This window comes from Phoenix dactylifera, unplaced genomic scaffold, assembly GCF_009389715.1.
Source record: "Phoenix dactylifera cultivar Barhee BC4 unplaced genomic scaffold, palm_55x_up_171113_PBpolish2nd_filt_p 002021F, whole genome shotgun sequence".
NCBI classification, from domain to species: domain Eukaryota; kingdom Viridiplantae; phylum Streptophyta; class Magnoliopsida; order Arecales; family Arecaceae; genus Phoenix; species Phoenix dactylifera.
This window is the reverse complement of record NW_024069298.1, coordinates 25,621-52,048: the sequence shown is the minus strand read 5'-3', so window position 1 is coordinate 52,048 and position 26,428 is coordinate 25,621. Positions and strand designations below refer to the sequence as shown.

Here is a 26,428-nt window from a genome sequence, read left to right as displayed (position 1 = left end):
CTCAAGAAAAACAATTCTCTGGAAACCCTGAGAGGGTCGACCCAAATGAAACTTGAGTCGACCCAAACTTGCGTCAACCCTAAGCTAACATTGAGTCGACCCAAAGGCAATGACATTCAAAAATAGGTTCTCTGGAAATCCTGAGAGGGTCGACCCAAGTGGAAGTTGGGTCGACCCAACTGAACCTTGAGTCGACCCAAAAAGATGTTGAGTCGACCCAAGTGAAGGAATGCTGAAATGCAAGGTTCTGTGATTCTGAGAGGGTCGACCCAAGTAAAGGTTGAGTCGACCCAAGTGAAAGTTGGGTCGACCCCAGTAAAAGTTGAGTCGACCCAAGCACGGGCAGAAGCATAACGGCTAGTTCTGCAGAAGTACTTTTTGACCTTCCAACAGTGAGTAACGGCTAGTTTTTGAATTCTAACCATTGGGGCTTGTCCAATAGATGAAGGAAACTATTTAAAGTGGCACTATTCATCAGAGGAAAACATCCTTTTGCAAAATATCAAAGATTACACAAGAAAGACAAGTGTCCTAATCTTCTTCATCCAAGTGCTTCATTCAAGAGTCAAAAGAAAGTGGTTGAGCAGATTTCAAGAGACATTAAGAGCTCCATCCACCCTTGAAGAGTGAAGCATTCTTGATAAAGAAGAGAGAAGTCTCATCAAGCGATAACTATTCTCTAAACTCTTCTTTGTAGATTATAATTGTTATATTTGCTCATCTAGGAGCTTAAACTTTCTTACTTCTTTTATTAATCACCTTGTAAAGGTTTGTTGGTGAGCCCGCAAAACCAACGGTGTAGGTTTATTGGTGAACCCGTAAAACCAATTGTAAAGGTTCGTTGGTGAGCCCGGAAAACCAACATATGTTCGTTGGTGAGCCCGTAAAACCAACATAGGTTTTGGTGATCCCGAAAAACCAAAGTGTAAAGATTTTTGGATTGTGAGCTCGGAAAACAATCCAACTGTAATCCGCGGGATTATAGTGAATTCCCAAGGGGTCGCTTGGGGAGTGGACGTAGGTGCTTAGGAGAGCACCGAACCACTATACTTCTTGTATGTTTGTATTGTGCTTTGTTATATTCACTAACTCATCAATTGACATAAGTAAGATAGTAAAAATTAAGAGAAAACCAATTCACCCCCCCCCCTTGGTTTGTCACCTTGGGCAACAAGTGGTATCAGAGCAAGGTGCTCCTATAGTATTGTTGATCTCACAATCAAGAGTCAAAGATCATGACAACCCAAGTGGGATGTTCTATGAGTGAGGGACAATCCACAAATAGACCTCTTCTATTTAATAGCACAAATTACACATACTGGAAAGCTAGGATGAGGATATTCACTCAAGCTCTAGACTATGAATTGTGGTATATTATAACTAGAGGACCTCACACACCCACAATTAGTATAGAGGGCGCTATCATACCCAAACCAGAAATGGATTGGAATGAAAGTGATAGAAGATTAGCACAATTAAATGCTAAAGCGATTAATGTACTTTATTGTTCACTAGATGTAAGTGAATTCAATAGAATATCTACATGCATCTCTGCAAAAAAAATTTGGGATAAACTTGAGGTCACACATGAAGGAACTAATCAAGTTAAGGAGTCAAAAATAAACATATTAGTACATAAGTATGAATTGTTTAAAATGGAATCCACTGAGTCCATAACTGATATGTTCACTCGTTTTACTGAAATCATAAATGGGCTAAAGAGTTTAGGAAAGTCTTATACTAACTCTGAAGTGGTGCGAAAAAATTCTCAAGTCTCTACCAAGAGTTTGGGAGGCCAAGATAACAGCAATTCAGGAAACAAAGGACCTCAATACACTGCAATTGGAGGAACTTCTAGGATCACTCATGACCCATGAGTTGACCATGAGGCAAAATTCAGAAGATGAGGTCAAGAGAAGAAAGACCATTGCCCTAAAGTCTGCCACTCCAAAACAAGAAACTGAGTCGGAAGAATCTGATGATGATGATGATGAATTTGATGAAGAAGGAATGGCTATGCTTGGAAAAAATTTAGAAAATTTATGAGAGGTAAGAAGAGATTTCATAAAAAAGAAACCCTTCTTCAAAGGTAGCTCAAGCAAAGAAAAGGGTAAGGACAAAGAAAAGAAAAAGAAAACACCTATTTGTTATGAGTGTAAAAAGTCCGTGCATTATAAGATAGATTGCCCAAAATTAAAGTGGATGGCAAGAAAACTTAAAAAGAAAAACTTCATGGCTGAATGGAGTGATAGTGAGGAGTCAAGTTCGGAAGAGGAAGATCATCAAGAGACGGCCCAAATATGTCATATGGCCAATGACGATGAGGTAGATTCTGAACTTGAATGTGATTTTACTGTTGATGAATTACATGATGCATTTTTAGAACTCATGGAAGAACACAAAAAACTAATCAATAAAAATAAAGTTCTAGAAGAAGAAAATCAATCTCTTATCAAAGATAAGCTGAAATTATCTCATAACTATGAAACATTAAGTAGGAGACTCACAAATGAAACCAAGAATCTAATTGCTGAAAATGTCAAGTTAAAAGAAGATTCTGAAAAATATAAATCCTTAGTAGACAAGTTTACACTTAGCTCAACCAAATTAAATATGATTCTTGATAGTCAAAAAGCTGTATATGATAAGGCTGGATTAGGATATAAAACAAATAGGAAACAAAAATATTTAAAGAACATATTTGTAAAAGCTAAAAATAAAAATATTACTTGTCATTGTTGCAATAAATTAGGACATAAAGCTTATGAATGTAACTATAGAAAGTCTAGCCAAAACAAATTGAGTAATAATTATAAGCTTAAATTCAAGAAAGTTGGGTTCCAAAAGGAACATCAAGTACTAACCCTAAAGGACCCAACATAGTTTGGGTACCTAAAGCTCATTTTTGATCTTGATTGCAGGGGTGTCTTGCAGCTAATAAAGTGGATAAATGATGGAATCTAGATAGCGGCTGTTCAAGACACATGACCGGTGACGTAGACCAATTTGTCATCTTGGAATCTAAGAAGGGTGGAGTAGTAACCTATGGAGACAATGGAAAATGGTATATCATGGAAAAGGTAAAATTTTCATTACTCCATCTACCTTCATAGAAAATGTCTTATTAGTTAATGGTTTGAAACATAACCTACTTAGCATAAGCCAATTTTGTGATAAAGGATTTAAAGTCACATTTGAAGCATCAGTATGCATAATCACAAATCCTAAAGATAATAGCATTGTACTTATAGGACAAAGGCAAAGAAATATTTACATGGTAGATCTTCATGAATTAGGCAAGAAAAATGAATTATGTTTAATTACTAATAAAGAAAAGAAAAATGAAACAAGTTGGCTTTGGCATCGTAGACTAGGACATGCTAGTATGGAATTAATATCAAAACTAGTCAAGAAGAAATTAATAAAAGATGTGCCAAAATTGATCTTTGAAAAGGACAAAATTGTGGACCATGCTCATTAGGAAAACAAACAAAATCATCCTTCAAATCAAGAATATAGTATCAACAACTAGGCCTTTGAACTCATACATATGAAATCTATTTGGACCCACTAGAACTGCAAATCTAGGAGGGAAGAAGTATGGACTAGTTATAGTAGATGATTTTTCAAGATATACATGGATTTCATTTTTGCACATAAGAATGAAGCATTTTCAGCATTCTTGAAACATTATAATTATATCATAAATGAAAAGAAGCTCACCTTAATAGCAATTCGAAGTGATCATAGAACTGAATTTGAAAATCAACACTTTGAAGAATTTTGTAATGAAAACGGTATCTCACATCAATTTCAGCACCTAGAACGCCTCAACAAAATGGGGTTGTTGAAAGGAAAAATAGGACCTTGGCAGAAATGGCATGCACGATGTTGTGCGAGTCAAATCTTCCAAAGTACTTTTGGGGCTGAAGCTATAAGCACTGCTTGCCATATTCTAAATCGGGTTTTAATACGACCTATAACCAAGAAAACTCCTTATGAACTTTGGAAGAATAAGAAACCAACCGCTAAATATCTTAGAGTATTTGGATGTAGATGTTTCATTTTAAACAATGGCAAGGAGGATCTAAGTAAATTTGATGCCAAGCAGATGAAGGTATCTTTTTAGGATACTCCACATCTAGCAGGGCATACAGAGTGTTCAATAAAAGAACTCTTGTAGTCGAAGAGTCAGTTAATATCATATTTGATGAGTATGATAGTGAGTCTGCTAGGAAAGAAAATATTCTTGATGATGATGCAGGAATTATAACTTTGAAAAATTAAATCTTGATGACATGCCAATTCAAAATAAGGAAAATGATAGCGTGCCACCACAATCTCGAACTTGCCAAAGGAATGGAGGTATGCATATGGACACCCTAAAGACTTAATCATTGGTGATCCATCTCAAGGGGTAAGAACTCGATCCTCTCTTAGAAATTTAAATGATTATCTTGCTTTTGTTTCACAGTTATAACCTAAGACTTATGAAGAAGCTGAAAAAGATACCAATTGGATAAATGCTATGCAAGAAGAATTAAATCAATTCAAAAGAAGTAATGTATGGACATTAACTGAGAGACCAAAGCATAACTTTGTAATTGGAACAAAATAGATCTTTAGAAATAAATTAGATGAAAATGGGGTAGTTATAAGAAATAAAGCTAGACTTGTAGCTAAGGGATACAATCAAGAAGAAAGAATAGATTTTGATGAAACATTTGCTCCCGTAGCTAGATTAGAGGCTATTAGATTACTTCTAGCTTTTGCATGTTTCATGGATTTCAAATTGTATCAAATGGATGTAAAAAGTGCATTCTTAAACAGTTTATAGAGGAAGAAGTATATGTAGAGCAACTTACTGGTTTTGAGAATCATGAATTGCCAAATCATGTGTTTAGACTACATAAGGCATTATATGGATTGAAGCAAGCACCTAGGGCTTGGTATGATAGATTAAGCAAATTTCTACTAAATAATGACTTCAGTAGAGGAAATGTAGATAAAACACTTTTTCTCAAAAGAAAAGACGAAAATCTGCTAGTGGTACAAATATATGTAGATGACATAATCTTGGTGCCACAAATGATAATCTTTGCAAAGAGTTTGCTAATTTAATGCACGGAGAATTCGAGATGAGTTGATGGAAGAACTAAGTTTCTTTCTCGGATTACAAATCAAACAAACTAAAGAAGGTATCTTCATTCATCAAACTAAGTATACAAAGGAAATACTAAAGAAGTTTGGAAATGAAAATCACAAGGGAGTAGGCACTCCAATGAATCCTACTAGTAAGCTAGACAAAGATGAGAAAGGAAAGAGTATTGATATTAAGCTTTATAGAGGATTAATTGGATCCTTGCTCTACCTTACTGCTAGTAGAACATCGTGTTTAGTGTAGGAATATGTGCTAAATACCAATCAGATCCTAAGGAGTCACATTTAAGTGCTGTTAAAAGAATCCTTAGATATTTAAGAGAAACTACAAACATAGGATTATGGTACTCAGATGCTGATTTTGCTGGATGCAAATTAGATAAGAAGAGCACTAGTGAACATGTCAATTTTTAGGAAATAACTTAGTATCATGGTTTAGCAAAAAGCAGAATTCAGTAGCACTGTCGACGGCCGAAGCTGAATATATAGTTGCCGGCAGTTGTTGTGCTCAAGTACTATGGCTAAGCAAATACTAGAGGACTATGGAGTTAAACTAAATAACATTCCTATAAAGTGTGATAATACTAGTGCCATCAACCTTACTAAAAATTCGGTTCAGCACTCTAAAGCCAAACACATTGAAATAAGATATCATTTTATTAGAGATCATGTGCAAAATGGAAACATATGTATTGAGCATGTATGTACTGAGAAACAATTAGCTGACATATTCACGAAACCTTTGAGTGAAGATAGATTTTGCACGCTTAGGAGGGAATTAGGCATATGTGATCCTTTTTATGAGGAGATATAAAAGGGAGCAAGCAGTCTCATGATACACTCCTCCCATTTCTAAAAACCCATGAAACATTAGTCAAACTTGTCATCTATAGATTTCTTACTCATGTATCATTGTCCCAGTAAGAGTTTGTAAGGATTGAAAGAAAGAAAAATTTTTAAAAGGAAAAAAGGAAGAAAAAGAAAAATTTCTGAACTTGGGTCGACCCAACCCAGAATAGGGTCGACCCCAACGTTGAGTCGACCCAAGAAAAAACTAGGGTCGACCCAACGACGGGACCCCAATGTTAAAAGGGGACCCGTGAGCCATCTAGGGCACTGTTTTCACTTTGTCCTCTTCCGAAAACCCTATTCCCCACTCTCAAATCTCCTCCAATCGTCTCCAAACAGTAGATTACATCAAGATCTTGAAGAAATGGGACCCAAGAGAGCCGTAGCCAAGCGATCCGAGAGAGTTTCACGGATCACCCGTGCGGATAGGGCTGCTACAGAGCCGTCAACAGTGTCTCCACAAGGTGAGACACGTGTAGAGACTCCCTCCTCCCCTCCCCTTCAGTTCAACTTGCAAAATTTGCGGGAGACCGGTTACCACGGGGAGAAGGATCCATTCCGAGTTTTTGGATCAAGAAGGGTTCCGTTTGGGGGAATGGATCCGAAGGCAAGGATGGGAGTATCTTTGCTCCCTAGATGTGGTGATCTACCCAAGATTAGTCCGTGATTCTATGCCTTCCTCAAAACTGGAATGGGAGGGCTTATATCTGAAGTTCGCGGAGTAAGGGTTAGAGTCTCCGAAGAGAGTTTGAGTGAGTTGCTTCATCTCTCCTGCGAAGGAGCAACTCCAGAAAAGCCCGAAAACAAATTCAGAGCCTTGCAGTTGATTCTTGAGAATAAAGACTTCGATTACTCTGAAAATGTAATAGCAAGCTCTCTTTCAGCTGAAATGAGATTGTTGCACAACTTCATTGGTCGGATTTTATTTCCGAAGAGCGGGAGATTTGATCTCATTTCTGAGCGAGATCTGGTTGTTATGGAGCACATTATTCAGGGCATTCCCCTGAATCTCCCGGCTATGATACTGAGGCAGATGAGAAAGTTATATGCAACTCCAGAGTCTCTCTGCCTTATGGTATGATACTCACCCTGATCTTCAGACAGCATGATATATCTGTAGAGGGCGAGATCTCCAGGCATCTACTTTTCACTGACACAAACACTGCACGATCCCTTATTCGCATGGGTTATGAGAAGGTGAACGGGCAGTGGTACGTGCTGGAGCGGAGATTCAGGGTGATGCACCAGAGATTGGAGACCCTATCCCTGAGGATGAGGAGCCTACGGATCATCCTACAGCACCTTCAGAGGCTGGACCTTCGTCATCTATTCCTGCGGAAGACACAGATGAGTTTTGGAGTAGGATGACTGAGCTTATGTCAGCTCAGGCGACAACTATCACTGATGGACTGACGAGCAAACTGAATATTATGACTGCTGAGATCAGTGATCTTAGAGAGCAGATAGGAGCTCTACGGAGAGAGAGAGAGGTTCATGGACCATCTGTGCCACAGGCAGCTGAGTCAGAGATTTCGGCACAGAGTCATCCAGCTTACCGAGCTCCACGCCAGACTCAGTCCCATCAGGCTCGACCTCCCCTCGCCACTTATACTAGAGGGATGAGGACTAGATCACAACCATTAGATACCCCCTAGGCTGATATTAGCATTCTGATTAAAGCCTAGGATATGTATCTAGTTCTCATATGTATTTTGTGTTGATCATGTACTTTGAACTTTGATTGAGGAACATTGTATTTGTTTTGTTTTGGCATTACTGTACTACAATGTTCCATTTTGATCAATGAAACTAAAATGTTTGTTAATTATGTGTCTATTCCCATGCACCTATTTGATGATAACAAAAAGGGGGAGAAGCAAGGAAAGAGAAATAAGTTGAGCAAGGAAAGAGAAATAAGTTGAAATTATAATAGAAAAGCATATACATTTAAGGGGAAGCAATTGTAACAATGAAAATGTTAAAGTCTAAAATTTAAAATCGAATTTCAGAATTTGGCATATAGAATTTCAGAATTTGGCACATACCTTTCACACCTCGATACATAATCTGAAACTCATGCTTTATCTCAAATTTTTGAAGTTTCATCTTTAATGACATATAAAAGAAAGGGCGAGTAATTCAAAAGGGAAACATTTGGATGAAATAGGGGGAGACTTCACTCTCAAATTTGAAAAGCTGAAATTCAGCAACTTGAGCCCTTTTAAAACTAATTTTAAGATAAGTATCAATAGGCTCATACTCTATATTTTGTAATCATCAAAAAGGAGGAGATTGAGGATGATAGAGGTATTTGATGATTAATACAATAATCAAGAGTATATTACAAGTTAATTCGATACATCATTTATAAGTCTATTACTCTCAGTACATTAGTATAATAAGATAAAGATGCATTTTATTGTTTATATGGATGAATCTAACCTTAAGTTGCAGCAAAGTGTGGATTGAGTCGACCCCAAGGTGGATTAGGTCGACCCCGGTACATCAAGAAAGCATCTGCCACACTTCTGCAAAAATGGCACGGATGAACAGTAGTTGGGTCGACCCAAGCAAAGAATGAGTCGACCCAAACCTCAAGCCTCTCAAGCCTCAAGAAAACAGTTCTCTGGAAACCCTGAGAGGGTCGACCCAAATGAAACTTGAGTCGACCCAAACTTGAGTCAACCATAAGTTAACATGAGTCGACCCAAAGGCAATGACATTCAAAAATAGGTTCTCTGGAAACCATGAGAGGTCGACCCAAGTGGAAGTTGAGTCGACCCCAACTGAACCTTGAGTCGACCCAAAAAGATGTTGAGTCGACCCAAGTGAAGGAAGGCTGAAATGCAAGGTTCTGTGATTCTGAGAAGGTCGACCCAAGTAAAGGTTGAGTCGACCCAAGTGAAAGTTGGGTCGACCCCAGTAAAAGTTGAGTCGACCCAAGCACGGGCAGAAGCATAACGACTAGTTCTGCAGAAGTACTTTTGACCTTCCAACAGTGAGTAACGGCTAGTTTTTGAATTCTAAACCATTGGGGCTTGTCCAATGGATGAAGGAAACTATTTAAAGTGGCACTATTCATCAGAGAAAATATCTTTTTGCAAAATATTAAAATTACACAAGAAAGACAAGTGCCCTAATCTTCTTCATCCAAGTGCTTCATTCAAGAGTCAAAAGAAAGTGGTTGAGCAGATTTCAAGAGACATTAAGAGCTCCATCCACCCTTGAAGAGTGAAGCATTCTTGACAAAGAAGAGAGAAGTCTCATCAAGCGATAACTATTCTCTAAACTCTTCTTTGTAGATTATAATTGTTATATTTGCTCATCTAGGAGCTTAAACTTTCTTACTTCTTTATTAATCACCTTGTAAAGGTTGTTGGTGAGCCCGCAAAACCAACGGTGTAGGTTTATTGGTGAACCCGTAAAACCAATTGTAAAGGTTCGTTGGTGAGCCCGAAAAACCAACATAGGTTCGTTGGTGAGCCCGTAAAACCAACATAGGTTTTTGGTGATCCCGGAAAACCAAAGTGTAAAGGTTTTTGGATTGTGAGCCCGGAAAACAATCCAACTGTAATCCGCGGGATTATAGTGAATTCCCAAGGGTCGCTTGGGGAGTGGACGTAGGTGCTTAGGAGAGCACCGAACCACTATACTTCTTGTATGTTTGTATTGTGCTTTGTTATATTCACTAACTCATCAATTGACATAAGTAAGATAGTAAAAATTAAGAGAAACCAATTCACCCCCCCTCTTGGCTTGTCACCTTGGGCAACAGTGTCTAGCATCCTAATTTGCTTGGAATATAATATTATTGTTTCAATGTGCATAACTAACCTTCAAAGTGCAAAAAAACATGGTTAGAGTCGACCCCAATTAGTTTAGAGTCGACCCCGATATATTTGGCACGCCTTGGAACGAAGTAACACACCTTTGGAACACTTAGCACAGAGTAGGAGTTGACCCCAGAAGAGATGAAGTCAACTCTGGCACGTTTTGGAAACATTCTGCACATCCTGGCACAAATGAACAGTAACTCGGGTCGACCCCATAAAAGCTCGAGCCGACCCCAGCTTCAACCACTGCAAAAACAACTTTTTAAAATTGACTGAGAGGGCCAACCTCAGAAAAGCTTGAGCCGACCCCAGGCTGATGAACAGTAACTTGAGCCGACCCCAGATTTGCTCAGGTCGACCCCAGCACGGCTGACAGCGTAACGGCTAGTTCTGCAAAAATACTTTTTGAGCTCCCAACGGCTATAAACGGTTAGTTTCTCCATTCCAACGGCTAGAAAGTCATCTTTGGAGGTTGGAGAAGCCTTTAAGAGCCACTATTCATCAAAGAAAGATATCATGGTGAAAATTAAAGTGTACATTCAAGAGAAAAAAAATCCAAGAGAGTTTCATTTATTGCTTCATCTAAAATCTGAAAGAAAGTGGTTGAGCAGAATTCAAAAGACTTCAAAAGCTCTACCAACCCTTGAGGAGTGAAGCAATCTCAGCAAAGAAAAGAAAAGGATCTTCAAAGCGATAATTGTTTTCTTATCTCTTCTTGAAGTGCATATTTATTATATTTGCTCACTTAGGAGTTTTAAACCTTATATTTTTTTATTTATTGTAAGGTTTGTTTGTGAGCCTGTAAAACCAACGGTATAGATTGTTGGTAAGCTCGTAAAACCAACATATGTGTTGGTAAGCCCGTACCATTGACCAAAAGATTCAATCATTTATTTGGCTTTTTATCGAATTAGCGTGGTATCTCTCTCAAAAAAGTGAAATTTATACCTTCACAGAATATGCAGAGTGGGCATCCACAAAGAAGCCAGACCAAGTAGGATATGAGGAATTTTCCAGATTACTAGTAGGTTTAAATGCACCAGCATATAACAATAACCAAATCGAGAGGAAATTTTGTCTAAAATTATTGGTTCACTCACATGATGCAGGGCTATTGGAATTGAAAAGAATAAATTTCCAATACAATGTTGGTGATACCTACATCCTTTCATGTCTACTTCAATATCTAGTTACCCTGGGGAGATTCCAAAATTAACCGCCACATATTCTTTTAACCACTTCATGTAACCAAGGATCTTTCTGAAATGCAAATTCTCGTAAACGCTGTAAAAGGTTCTTCTCAAATCTAGTGTAAACTTGCAATGAAAGAGATATATACATGTCATCGTAATATTGACCAGTTTTATATCTAGCATGTAACATGCAAGAAAAATGGAGGTGCTGGAAAAATTGGAGGTTGTGCGGGAGAAAATTATCAATAGCTAGTTCTCTGCCTCATCCATTTCGTGGCTGACCACTTCTCTCCTTTCAAAACTGCACATCCTCCATGAATACTGTTTGGGTCAGACTCCCCATTTAGACCCTGAAAAGAGCAATTACCAACGTTGTATAATGGTACCAAAGAACTATAAACCCAATCCATTCTTTGAAGCCCACTAAATCATAATGAAAGAAATTCATTCACTCAGCAAGAAGCTAAAAGTTCATTGAAGCACATGGACAGCATTAGCATAGGATGGAAGACAAACCATGCTCCAAAAGAGAACTGCATCTCCTTTAATAGGCTTAACACACAGCCCCTTCATCATCTTTCCTCCACAACTGCATTCACCATTTCCAGCCTGAATATAGAGGACAATGAATATATTTATTAGCAGATTGGATAGAAGAGGAAATTAAGATAGGCCATAGCTCAGGCTGCCAGTGTTGATAGAAAAAGCTTAAGTATCAGATGTTTACCATAAATTCATCATAAAAAGCATTGCCAGAATTTTTTTATTTCTTTTATCATAATCAGGATGAAACTTTAGATAAGAATTAGCATTTAAACATTTTTTAAGCCAAAACTGAGACCAGCAATATAGCCAAGAAGCAAACATATTTCATTTTGGAAAGCAGCATGTGTAAAATATTGAACATTAGTGAACTATCGTTCCATAACTTCTATTTAAATGTAAGACATTAAAATAAAAGTTTACATTTAGCATCCTTGGGTGTTTGTTTCAAAGTAAGTCAGGAGGGCTCGAGTTAACATGGGTCTAACTGGATTAGTTGGGTTTGCCACAAGATTGCCGTCTCAGTATCAAATACCGTATTGGTACCATCCTATTAAAATGTTGGTACGTTTGAAAATTGTCCTTAGTTCAGCATACCAATTGTCGATATGCCCCCTATACTATGTGCTGGTTCGGTACTGGTATAGTATGGTACAATGGTATAATTAGTATGCACTGGAACTGGCCGGTATAGGCAAACCTGGTTTACCATATTTAGATCTATTTTGGCCAAGTTAGGTTTACTCAGGGAGGGTATTAAACTGGACTGATCTAGCCTGTGCTGGGTAGATGAATTGGACCAAGTCGAATCATGTTTGGACCAAGTCGAATCATGTTGGGGTAGGTCAGGTCAAGGTGGGGTTCCCTTAAATATAGTTACTAATCCATGAAAGCACAACTTTAGCTCTCAAGAGGCCAAAATCAAAATGTGATTTTGGGTTTTACAAGGAACTTGATGTTCATCTTCTGATACAGTAGTAGCACAACAGATATCTTGGAGTAATCACTTTGGGTTGATCTAAAGTTTGGCTCTTCTTCTTATGCCTTTTGAATCAAAATCTAGGATAATTTTAGGTTTTCAGTGCAGGACTTGGCCTTATGCCTTATATGGGAACGAGCTTAGGTATCAGTCATCAAGATGTGATCAAGAAATTATTGTTCAAGATACACAGATACATGCAATATATAAATGCATAGATTCCATTAGCCAGAGCTCTCTCTAATAGCCAAACAATTCAAATGAAACAGCCAACCTCTAAGCAAACTAACAAAAAACATGCAACCAATCATCATGATCCCTGCTATGATACATCTAAATTATGGATTAAAACAACACCCTACAAAATCCTCAATAGCCATGTCTCAAATAAGACTAATAAGACCCCACCAATGTCAAAAATTCTGACGCCACTTGATAATATCAGATTGGAGATAAAGAAGACTGCTAGTTTTGAGGACGAAATTGATGAGAAACCATAGCAAGACCTGGGTTAGAGCAATCAGAATGATCCAAAATATTAAAGATGTGAATCAATGACAATGAACAAAACAACCGTCTGCAACTTACATAAATCCATACCCAGAATGCTTTCATGACCAACGTCATGGAGGAAATAGGTTGCCATTAGGTTAAAAAGGGGCACGCGGATGAAAAATGAAATAGGTGCAAAGGCCTGAGGCACCAAGAGATCAAACGAAGAAACACGTGGGATAAAGAAGTCAATAATGTTTATGATATCTCAACTGGCAAGATGCAGACATTTGAGATTTTGATTTGGAAGTCAGAGAAATCACCCAAGCATAATAACTGAGAAAATTATATCCTAGACATGGAAGGGCATAGCCAAAAGAAACCACAAGGCGCACCAAACAATATATAGTTCACTAGAGAAAGAGCTTCCTCGGTGAATGGAGATGGAACAAAACAATTGACAGGATCGAGTTGGTTTAAAAAACTTGGAGAATAAAGGCAATCAACAGGTATGTAAGATTCAAAGATCTCAACAGAAAAGCACCTACAGTCCTTGAAGCACTTCAAGTTGAAAAGAGATACCTGCTTGAAGTATTGCAGAACAGCAATGATAAGAAGTCAATGGAAGCACTAGATACAAAGATACCATCAATTAACCAACTCGATTCAAGATAAATCGTATAATTTGGCCAGTAAACACAAACTGAAGGACAAGGGTAGATCTGATACAATTTCTAAGGGAGTTCTCATAATTTGGTTCCTAGATTTTTTTTTTATTTTTATTTGGGCGCGCCATGCCCATTAATAACACCATACAATTTATTACTATGTAATATTAAACACTGTTTCCGTCGCACAAACATAATAAATAGTATTATGTTATGATAGTATGCCTCTCGACAATATAGCATCATAGAATTTAGTACTAAATTACCAAGCCTTTTGGCTTGGTAACAGTTCAAACCTATGCGTACCAAGCATATAAACTGTAAAAGCTTGAAACAATCTCTTATATGATAGCATGAACCCCGTTCATAAGATGCCTGGGCAAGCACATGTGCTCCATGTTCACTCAAACATAGCATGATATATGCCACTTGGTATGTACTGGCATGGGTCAACACACTGAACCATGTGAACAAGTCTAAGCCATCTCCTAGGGATGAGATATATACAGCTTCTTTTGCCACTGGATTGTATCTAAATCTGAGTACTTCCAAAGGAAGCATGCAAAATTCTCTTACCATTACTATTCAAGCATTCTATGGTATGAAATTGATCGAAGACATATTGCTCTAACAACTCTAACTACACAAAAATATGCAACACTTTTCTCTTTCTTTGTTTCAAGCAGCTGCTTTTATGCTAAGATCAACTTGCAAATGAATAGAGTGTTGGTTGGCCTAGCGGAAGAGAACAATACAATAAAAGACAGAATCTCTAGTTATTAAAAGCGGAGAACAAAATATCCAAGCATACTCAAGGATGCAATCCTTAACAATTATGAGGATGTTAAGTTATAGTAAGCAGCTTATAGGTTCCAAGAGAAAATATGACATAATTGCAGCAAAAGCCTTAGTTTCAGGTGCAATTATAAACTTATGATATAAATTCGAATCTATTGACATCAACAAGCTAACTGATACAACTGAAATTAGTTTATTTTACAGGTATTAGAACCCAATGTTTAGTTATAGTATAAAGGTGAGATGCAACCCTATTTCTTAGCAAAACACAGATTTTAAGTAAATAAAATTCTCTGGATTCTGTCATCTAATTTAATCCCCCAAAACCATCCTAGATTTAAAATTTTAAAAAAAAATCTAGATATGCCACTAGAACTGACACAACTAAAAAGCAGGTCTTTTTCTGATGTCAAATGAAATGAATGATAATGCACCAGAAATTTCACATAATAAACTAACCAAAGGAAAATATGTTTCACCCCCTTCAACATTATCGCTTAAATACATGAGCATTGTTGCTATACGTTGCCCTCCACGCTTCAAGTTGAACTGCATTCAAATGGTTCATAACATTTCTATTAGCATATATAGCAATAAATAAAGATTATCAAATAAAGTTTTAGTAGGGCACTTACAGTGTCAGCAAAGTAATCATGATGCGGTTTGTAATATTGATTTTTTTCATACCTACATAATAACAAGCATTAGCTTTGATATGAACAACTGATTCATGCTTATAAACTCTAGCTAGAGGTGGAGAAGTTCAAAATTTTACCGCAGTACTTGAATGAGCTCTCCATTCTCAGCAGGGACTTGAGAAAAGACAGCAATCCGCTTTTCAATTGCCTGGGCTAACCAAAGAAAAGTAACTGTTGATACATGAAGTGATCATTGTAACCATATGAAATTTACCTAAACATAAATAACCTACAAGAATGAAAATGCATGAGATTCATCCATTAGACAATATCAAGCATGACACCATGGCTAGACTTCAAAATATAAATACTCTAATGTTGTCAAACTTATTTGATTTCCTCTCTGACCAAATGCATCAAATGCAAACAGTTTCACTAATATGGCTCTTAACAGATAACTCTGGCATAGTGATGGTCAGCAGACCAGACAGCAATGAGAGATAAATTCGACAATAAACATTAGGCAACTTTAAACTAAGGATAGTAGATGTTGTGCATTTATTAGATTGCAGTCTACTAATAGATTATACTCAAGGAACTTTATCATCCTTGTAGGCAATGCCAGGTTAAAGTTTTAGCCATTGACCTTACTTCAATGTCTTCCTATTTTATCAAATTCTGTCAAACAGTTGCCGTGCCCCTCAGCAGATGCTATTATGTCAGGGGCATGACACACCCTTTTAATGTTATTCAAATTACTGAAAATGAAAATTACTATGCATATAAAAACCTTTAACTTCCACAAACCACATAAAAATACAAAACCCTCATGAAAGAGAAAGTGAGAAACAGGCGGTGCTGCCAGGACATACAATGATAAAAAGTGATAAGATATTATGGAGTAGATAACTTAAATAGAAGGGATGATGTGGCACATAATATAAGCAACGCATGCACATAATATAAGCAACGCATGATCTAACATGGTTTTAAGGTGTTTCTGTCTCAGCATGAGACATACTAACACCCACTAAAACTGAAAAATAAACAGACAACAAAAGAAATTGCAACAAATTAATTAAAAAAAAAAATAGAAGTAATCCCAATGATTTGCAGCTCTCTGCTGAATAAATGAAGGCCTATATAATTTACTTTTAGTGGAAGAAGAAATAAAAATAAGAAGCTAGTTATAATTACATGACAAAGTACAGCATAAAGTAAGGTTTTAAAAACCAGTACAGATGGTGGTTTCAGTTTTCCTAGGATGGTTCGACTCTTGGAGCGGTGGTGCACATCGCTTACAGATTTGAAGGGCTTTTTTCTTCTATTTTGACTTTCATCTTTTTAGGGTTCTGATACGTAATATGGATATTAAGTCAATTTTTCCTTATGTGCAATATGGATATGAATTGAATTGAAGTTAATTTAATTGCTTACTATATTGATCTGAATAGCATATATTGTTCTGTAGCACCACCAACTATGGTAGGGAATTGCCTCATGCACAAGGAATAAATTTTCCACAGTCCCTACCACTCATAGTAAAAACTTATAACCATTTAGACAAATAAATTTTGTTCCCTTTTGTTATTAAGTCAATAATTCTATTTCTAGTATGATTTTGGTACCAGTTTAATGCTCAATCAAATTTTCTTTCACACTTCACATTGCATCAGCCAATATGGTCATCCAACTTAAAAAAAAATGCCCTGATCAGAATAGGCTTGGTATGGACCGAACCAGCCTTGGTACTAGCTCATACCAGTCAGAACCACTAGGGTGAGAGGTTTTTCCAGATCCCATGCTTCAAAAAAAATGTTCACATCTGGAGAGGCTTCGTACCGACTTTACCAGTCTTGGTACCGGTTACTACTAATCAGGAAGGCCATTATGTCATGATCCTGCGCTATTCCGGTGTCCAGGCACCCATACTAGTGTCGGTTTCACATCAGAAAAGTCCAATGTTGATAGTGTAATCCTTTCCACCAATTTTGAATCCATGCTGTTATGTGATTAGTTCCATTATCTTGGATCTGTTAAATAAAATAGCAACAACGAAGACATATATAATAGAATTGAAGTTTATAAATAAAGTGAAATAGTGGGGAGATCTTTCAAGTTTAAGGATGTCGAGTGACTGACAAACTTCTTCACAACTTAAGAGAAAATTTGGTAACACAACAACAAAATTTGCTATGTTACAAAGGTTCAAAATGAGGCAACAAGCAAGATCCAATCAAACAAGATTACGAAAACTAGAAAGTGAAATATTAAGATGGTTCTGTTGCATAGGAAAAATAGAATTAGGAACAATAATCTTAGATGAGGCATCAAAGTTGCATCAACTAACAAGTGCTGGCTTCATGATGAGTATGGTTGGGCATATGGAAGCTAGTTCTGCAGAGGGCCCCTACATTGTTGTGCTTTTGTCTGTCGACGAGTTTAAAGAGAGCAAGGGAAGATATAGGCTAAACATGGATGATAGATGGAACTTGTGCAATTAGAGAGACTAAAGGAAGACATTGGCTAACATGGATGATGAACGGAACTTGTGCAAAGTCATATGAAAAGCCTTGTATTAAACGTAAGTAGTCCTTAGAAGTTAGAACATATGTTTGGTGAATAAGAATTTAACCCAAATGGTGAGATAACATAATACTCACATACTTTGCACAAAATATTAAAGGGATTGGTGTTAGATGTATGCCCTAGAAGCCAATTTGGCTGACACATGTTGATTCTAGGGACATAATTTTGTACTTGACTATTTATTATTGAATAAATAAAAGGCATCTTTTCATTCATATTGTTTATGTGTCTATGAATCGTCCAAGAAATTAATAAGATGATGATACATATTCTCAAGAGTTGAGAATTTGAGCCATGTATCATTGGTGATTAATTTCTAAATGCTCCTGATCAATGGATCATCACGAGGACGGTGATCGATCCGATCAGTGCACAGATCACTTTCCTTCTGGATGGACGAGACTTGAGTCCACAGTGTAGGGACACTGAAGTGATAGTGCAGGTGCTTGTTAGATAAAAGGGTATGAGCGTGGACCAAGACAAGAAGTCACTTGGATGTCTATCACTCGTTCAGTGACTTGCTTGATGTGCAGTAGTGTGACTGGGTCCTTTGACCTGCGGTGCTTCGGCTACTCACAGTGAGGTTATTGTAGTTTGACTGTACAATACATGGTCTCTAGCCATATGGGTCCATGCAGTGTAGATTGGCTGCAGTAAGTTCACTGTAGGAGTAGGGTATGCGCCTATAAGGAATCTATCGACCTTGATAGAAGAGGAGTGATCCTATGTGATTTGTTAGACTGAGTTCTAAGACCTTGGCCAGGGCAAGTAATATAAAGTGAAAAAAGAGTTTTCCACTAGCGAACTCAAGTCGAATAAATCTTGACATATGACAGACGATGGGGTTTGACGCAGTTGTCCATGACCTCCGCCCTGTAGGGATCCACGATAGTAGGACTGTATCACACGTTAACTGCACCTAGAGGTTCATCATTCCATTCTGCTGGTAGCCACTACATGCTGCTAGGCTGTCACTGGTGGATGGTGGGACTCATAGGGATTATCTTGATGATCGATAAACCCTAATGAGTTGAGTTGGAATCGTTCCAACCCATTGAAAGGCAGTTTTCAATGATATTGAGATAGAGATCACAATAATATCTCAACTACCAGTCAGAATAGAACCTATGGGGTCACACAAACTAGAAGTATTGACCGATCCGAATGGTTGAAATCGTGATTAGGAATCACAAGTATCAATTTGATTGATAAGAAGTTGAAGAAGGAACAAAGGGAATTAATTAATTGGACTTGAAAACAAGAGTCCTACTTCGAGTAGGATACCTAGAGTCCTAATTGGATTAGGACTGGGGAATCTTAGTTTGGAGTAGGACTGGGATTCCTACTTGGAATAGGATTCCTACAATCCTAATGAGATTAGAAATTTTGAATTAAAATTGGATTCCTACTTGGCAGTAGGGATTCCTAGAAATCCTAATTGGATTAGGACTTCGGATTCAAATAGAGTCCTAATTGGATTAGGACTAAAATTAAATACATCCTAATTGGATTAGGATTCCTTAAGTCTAAATTAAATTATTAATCTAATAAATCAACATGACTCCCTAATTGGATTAGGATTTGAAGAGTTCAATTGAGTCATGGTTCATTCAAGTCCTAATTGGATTAGGACTAGCCTAGATTGGATCCAAATTGGTTCACCCTTGGGCTAAGCCTAATTGGATTAAGGACTAAACCACATTAGGGCCTCCCAATCCTCATAGATGAGGATTAGGGCAACTGAGAGGGAGGGGCTCATGCCCCTCCTCCTTGATCTCTTGGTGCGGCAACAAGAGGGGTCGGCGCCCCTCTTGGTAATACATCAAGGGCTCCTAACTTGTGGAGCCTAGATGTTATAAAAGGAGGACTCTTGGGGGCTGACCTAATGGAAATAGGAATCCCCCTCTCTCCATCACGTGGCCACCCCTCTCCCTCCTTGGTTCAGCCGCCAGCAAGAAGAAGGGAAAAAGAAGCCAATGGCGCCTCCTCTTCCTCCTTTCCTCCTTCCAACGCAGGGAAAAGAAAGTAGGCTGCAGGGCCTTGCTTCTTCCTCTTCTTACTTCCTTCTTCTTCCTCCCTCTCAAGTACATTTCATGAGTTGAAGAAAGAGAGGAGATCAAGCCATCAAAAGTTATCTCTGTAAGGGAGCTAGCACGCCCAGGTGAGGATAGAAGCTTGGATCGGGATCCTGCTTCGTGTGGATACCCGTAGAGGCCGGACGTTTGAACGGCTTCAAGCGAACCCCTTCCAAAAACCACGAATTCAGTTTGCGGTGATCATCTACCCGCGCAAGGTGAAGATTTGATCTTCCTAATAGTTTTAAAAGTTTTAATTCTTACCTAATTAGAAAGTCTCGAAACAACGTTCATGCGATGAACGTCGAACCCGTCATGCCGTTCCGCTGCCATCTAAATTTTTGAAATATCAGCGGCATGGGCGGGTTCCAACAGTGGTATCAGAGCCTAGGCTTCGTAGATTAAGGTAAGAATAATATCTAAAGGCATATAGATCTGAAAATTGAATGATCATGCATGCTGAAAAATTCTGCAGCAGATTTTCAGGGGTGCTGATTTTTTGCATGCTGATTTTTATGTGATAAAAAGATGATTCTAATGCATTGTTAATGGGATTACAAAGTTTAGAATCATGATTAGCATGATCAGCGACCTATGTCATGATACAATCAGTTAGTTTTCAGATCTGAAAATTATAATTGTTGCATACGGTGATGATCATAGGATTCAAACCCTTTTGGTATCAAATGTAATGACCTGCGATGTGATCTGCGATGTCATGTAATTTTTCAGATGCTTGCATGCATCTTATTTGATGTTTTGAGAGGCCTGCGTGCCTCCTAAAAGGAGATGTAATTATTTTTATTTTTATTTTACATCTGGTTGTATTTCTGTGATGTGATGTACATCAACGATCAAGTTGAAGCAAAGGCATGAGATGAAGGTGATCTAACGGTTGATGGCGATGGGATCAAGGTTGATCAAGGATCGAATCAAGGAGGCTTGGAACCAATTCAAGAGTTGAAGACCACTTGATCGATTGATGTGCATGTGCTTGTAATACGACCTAATTAGAATCCATGATCATCACCTATTTAAAGTTTAGCTTTAATTTGATGCTGCGATTATAACTGCCTGTGATGGCCGTTTGCATGTGATGTAATGCGAGTCGGGTAGATAGGTTTACATGTGATGTAGCAAACCCAATTGAGACCTAAATCAAAACCTCCTCAATCAAGTCGAGAGTGAACCGACATGAGCAGTCATATTAGATTAATTGATCTAATTGGTGTCTAGGGAAAGCATGAAAGGTGGGTTTACTTAATTAGGACCTTACTCTCTGAGTAAGGGGAGCCTCCCCACCTGCTTACCTGGCCAATTGTTCGATACCTCTTATGAAGGGCTCAAGTTGCAAACACTAAGACCTTGATTAACCAATATTAAGTCAATAGGTCTTCCACTGTAGTAGAGCTGCTAAGGCCTTTCTGATGTTGATTTGTCTCGGCTGGACACAGTGGTCAAGTTGCATCGGGGGGCTGGACCTCTCTATAGACATGAGATGTTGTAGGGTAAAGGTGGGGTTGGGCACCAATAACTGTTAGGTGAGGACCCAATGACGACTTTATTCCTACGGTTATACGGTGGGTCTGACTTAACTAAGAAATGGGACCAATAACTGTTAGGTGAGGTCTTCATGGCTTAGAGACCAAGTTACACTGCAACATGCTTGAGAAGCATTGTACAAGAGTTGTACACTTATCCATCTATGTGTCACCAATAACTGTTAGGTGAGGTGGCATGTAAATCGGTGGGACCGCAGTACCCACTAGAAACCCTAGTCGTGTGGGATTTCCGTTTTCCTACCAGGGGAGTGTGAGGAATTCGAGAAAATAGTGGGAGTTACATTTGTTCTAAAAGACCTTAGAACAGATTAGGATCAAGTACAAAAGTCTAACTAGAATCTTTACTCTCTGCAGATACAATGTCAGCTTCAAACCCTTTGACCCGTATTCTTGAGACCAACCGACTGACCGGAACCAATTACAAAGACTGGCTTAGAAATCTCAAAATAGTTTTGGACTGTGAGAAGATAGGCTACATACTCGATTCAGATATCCCCACACTACCAGCACGTCCTACTGATGTTCAGCGTGAAATGCATAAAAAGTGGTTGGATGATGACATTAGAGTAAAATGCTATATGATGGCATCCATGTCTAATGAACTCCAATGCCAGCATGAAAATATAAAGACTTCTAGGGACATACTGGCACGCCTGCAAGAGTTGTATGGTAAGCAGAGTCGCACAGCTCGTTTTGAAGTGTCCAAGAGGCTTTTCAAAGCGAAGATGCGCGAGGGGCAGTCTGTCCATGATCACGGTCTGACCATGATCAAGGACCTAGAGGAGCTTGAGAAGCTCGGTATGGACATGCACAAGGAATTACAAGTGGATTTGATCCTACAGTCACTTCCTGATTCATTTGGTCAGTTTATAGTAAACTACCACATGAATAAGATTGAATGCACTAAGACTGAACTAATCAACATGTTGGTAACTGCTGAGGGAGCCTTGAAAGGTTCAAGGGGCAATGTCCTTGCTGCTGAGTTGACTTCTGGTTCCAAGAGAAAGTCTACTTGGAAGAAAAAGAAGCCTGCTAAGAAGCAGAAGAAAGACAAGAAGCCAAAGAAGGAAGTTCAAAAGAAAAAGGCTAACGACAAAGGAAAATGTTTCCACTGCAATGTCGAAGGCCACTGGAAGAGAAACTGTCCTTCATACCTCGAGAGCCTGAAGAACAAGAAAGGTGACACACCTTCAGAAGGTATAGACTTGCTCATAATTGAAACTAATCTAACGGTTTCTTCTACTTCTAGTTGGGTTATAGATTCTGGTTCTAGTGCTCATCTGTGCACTACCATGCAGGGTCTAAAGGAAAGTAGAAGGCTGGCGGAAGGTGCGGTAACCCTTAGGGTTGGCAACGGGGCAAAAGTTGCTGCTGTGGCTGTGGGCACCTACCATCTGCGACTACCGTCTGGATTTAGTTTAATACTTAGAGACTGCTATTATGTACCTGTTGCTAGCAGAAATTTGATTTCTGTTTCATGTCTAGCACAGGAAGGTCATGTTTTTACATTTGACAAAGACTGCTGTTCTATTTATTTAAGAAATAAAATAGTCGCACGTGGTTTCATGATCGACAGTCTCTATCATTTACATATGGATGTATCTGTGAATGTTACCGAGCAAGATATGAGTGCCAAAGGATCCAAAAGATCCAGAGATGAGATAAACCAAAGATATTTGTGGCACCTCAGACTTGGCCATATTGGAGAGGATAGGATGAACAAAATGGATAAAGATGGGCTTCTCGGCTCATTGACTTCCGAGTCATATCCAGTTTGCGAGTCCTGTCTTCAAGGAAAAATGGCTAGACTGCCCTTTGTAGGACATGGGGAGAGGACCACTGAAATACTTACCCTAATACATACAGATGTATGTGGCCCATTCGATGTGCTAGCCAGGGGACGTTATTCTTACTTCATTACCTTTACCGATGATTATTCACGGTATGGGTATGTGTATCTTATGAGACACAAGTCTGAATCCTTTGAAAAGTTCAAAGAGTTCAAGAATGAAGTAGAAAAACAAACTGGAAAACCTCTTAAGGCTCTTCGATCAGATCGAGGAGGAGAATACCTTAGTGGGGAATTCCGGGACTATCTCAAAGAAAACGGCATAGTCTCACAATGGACACCTCCGGGTACACCTCAACTCAACGGGGGTGTCAGAGAGGAGGAATCGGACCCTGTTGGACATGGTCAGGTCCATGATGAGCTTCACTGATTTACCTATGTTCCTTTGGGGAGATGCCTTACTCACAGCGATTTATTTATTGAATAGAGTTCCCTCTAAATCCGTTCCTACCACACCGTATGAGATATGGCATGGTAAGAAACCAAGTCTGGGTCATCTCAAGATTTGGGGATGTCCGGCCCATGTCAAGAGACTACAGGCGGACAAGTTAGAGGCTAGGACCATAAGTGCTCGTTTTATAGGATATCCTAAAGAGTCATTAGGATACAATTTTTACGTCTCAGAGGATCACAATGTGTTTGTGAGCCGTCATGCCATCTTCTTGGAAAATCAGTTTATCCTTGATAGAGGCAGTGGGAGGAAAATTGAGCTTGAAGAGAAAGTCTCTGAAAAGCAACGAGTCATGGATCCTATTGAACCCATTCATACAGAGCCAGTACACGATGTCCCTCGACCACCTCGTAGATCTAGTAGGGTCTCCCATCCTCCCGATAGATACTTAGGTATACTAGAAGAGGATACCGAGGAAATGTTCCTGGTGGGAGATAGGGATCACATACAGGATCCCAAAACCTACAACGAGGCGATATCTGATGTCGATTCCGAGAAATGGCTGGAAGCTATGAAGTCAGAGTTAGACTCCATGCGTTCCAACCAAGTCTGGACCTTAGTAGATCCACCAGAAGGTATTGTACCTATTGGATGCAAATGGATCTACAAAAGGAAGATAGGTTCGGATGGAGAGGTAGAGACCTATAAGGCAAGGCTTGTGGCGAAAGGGTATAGTCAGCGCGAAGGCATTGACTATCAGGAGACCTTTTCACCTGTTGCCATGCTAAAATCCATCCGAACATTGCTTGCCATTGCAGCATTTCATGATTATGAAATTTGGCAGATGGATGTGAAAACTGCTTTCCTGAATGGATATCTTGATGAAGATATCTATATGGAACAGCCTTTGGGTTTCACTTCCAGTGATGGAGATCACAAGGTCTGCAAGCTGCAAAGGTCCATCTATGGACTAAAGCAAGCATCTCGGAGTTGGAACACTCGTTTCGATGACGCAATCAAAACGTTTGATTTCATCAAAAACGAAGAGGAACCGTGTGTTTACAAAAAGGTTAGTGGGAGTGCTGTCGTTTTTCTCGTACTGTACGTAGATGACATTCTCCTAATAGGGAATGATATTCCCATGCTAACCTCGGTTAAGGTCTGGTTGTCAAAAGAATTCTCCATGAAAGACCTTGGGGAAGCATCCTATATTTTGGGAATAAAGGTCTATAGAGATAGATCTAAAAGGATGCTTGGCCTGTCACAGAAAATGTACATAGAGGAGGTGCTGAAGAGGTTCAGCATGGAAAACTCCAAGAGGGGTCTCTTACCCCTAAGGCATGGAATTCATCTCTCCAAGAAGATGTGCCCCAACACATCTGAAGAGATTCAACGCATGAGCAAGATTCCTTATGCATCGGCAATAGGAAAGCCTCATGTATGCCATGCTATGTACACGACCTGATATAGCTCTTGCTGTGAGTGTCACAAGCAGATATCAGTCGAATCCAGGTGAAGAACACTGGACAGCTGTGAAGAATATTCTTAAGTACTTGAGAAGAACTAAAGATTTATTCTTGGTTTTTGGAGGATCATCAGAGTTAAAGGTAGAAGGGTACACAGATTCAGACTTCATGACTGATGTCGATGACAGGAAGTCAACATCTGGATACGTGTTCTTGTGCAATGGTGGTGCGGTGAATTGGAAGAGTTCTAAACAACCGATCATTGCTGATTCTACTATGGAAGCTGAATACATCGCCGCCTCTGAAGCTGCTAAGGAAGGCTTCTGGTTCAAGAAATTCATTGCAGAGTTGGATGTGATGACATCAGATGCCATAACACTCTACTGCGATAATAATGGCGCCATAGCCCTTGCTAAGGAGCCAAGGTCTCATCAGAAGTCTAAGCATATAGAGCGGCGCTTTCACCTCATACGCGACTATGTGGAGAAGAAATATGTAGAGGTGCAGAGAGTAGACTCCGCGGATAACGTGGCAGACCCGTTCACTAAGCAGCTGAGTCAGCAAAAGACTGAAGCCCACCTTGAGAAGATGGGCCTAAGATATATGACCAATTGGCTTTAGTGCAAGTGGGAGATTGTTAGATGTATGCCCTAGAAGCCAATTTGGCTGACACATTGTTGATTCTAGGGACATAATTTTGTACTTGACTATTTATTATTGAATAAATAAAAGGCATCTTTTCATTCATATTGTTTATGTGTCTATGAATCGTCCAAGGAATTAATAAGATGATGATACATATTCTCAAGAGTTGAAAATTTGAGCCATGTATCATTGGTGATTAATTTCTAAATGCTCCTGATCAATGGATCATCACGAGGACGGTGATCGATCCGATCAGTGCACAGATCACTTTCCTTCTGGATGGACGAGACTTGAGTCCACAGTGTAGGGACACTGAAGTGATAGTGCAGGTGCTGTTAGAGAAACAAGGGTACTGAGTGTGACCAAGACAAGAAGTCACTTGGATGTCTATCCACTCGTCAGTGACTTGCTTGATGTTTGCAGTAGTATGACTGGTCCTTTGACCTGCGGTGCTTCGGCTACTCACAGTGAGGTTATTGTAGTTTGACTGCACACATACATGGTCTCTAGCCATATGGGTCCATGCAGTGTAGATTGGCTGCAGTAGGTTCACTGTAGGAGTAGGGTATGCACCTATAAGGAATCTATCGACCTTGATAGAAGAGGAGTGATCCTATGTGATTTGTTAGACTGAGTTCTAAGACCTTGGCCAGGGCAGTAATATAAAGTGGAAAAAGAGTTTTCCACTATCGAACTCA

General features: G+C 39.0%; 1 protein-coding gene across 1 annotated transcript; it reads right to left on the bottom strand.

Moving 5' to 3' along the window:
• Nucleotides 1–10,914: 10,914 nt before the first annotated feature.
• LOC120109314 (prolyl 4-hydroxylase 1-like) lies at nucleotides 10,915–15,384 on the bottom strand (the record flags this gene model as incomplete). Its single annotated transcript, XM_039123065.1, has 5 exons — nucleotides 10,915–11,385; nucleotides 11,552–11,644; nucleotides 14,975–15,064; nucleotides 15,151–15,202; nucleotides 15,291–15,384. Coding segments are annotated over 5 exons (437 nt in total), but the record flags the coding sequence as incomplete, so codon positions are not given.
• Nucleotides 15,385–26,428: the final 11,044 nt, after the last annotated feature.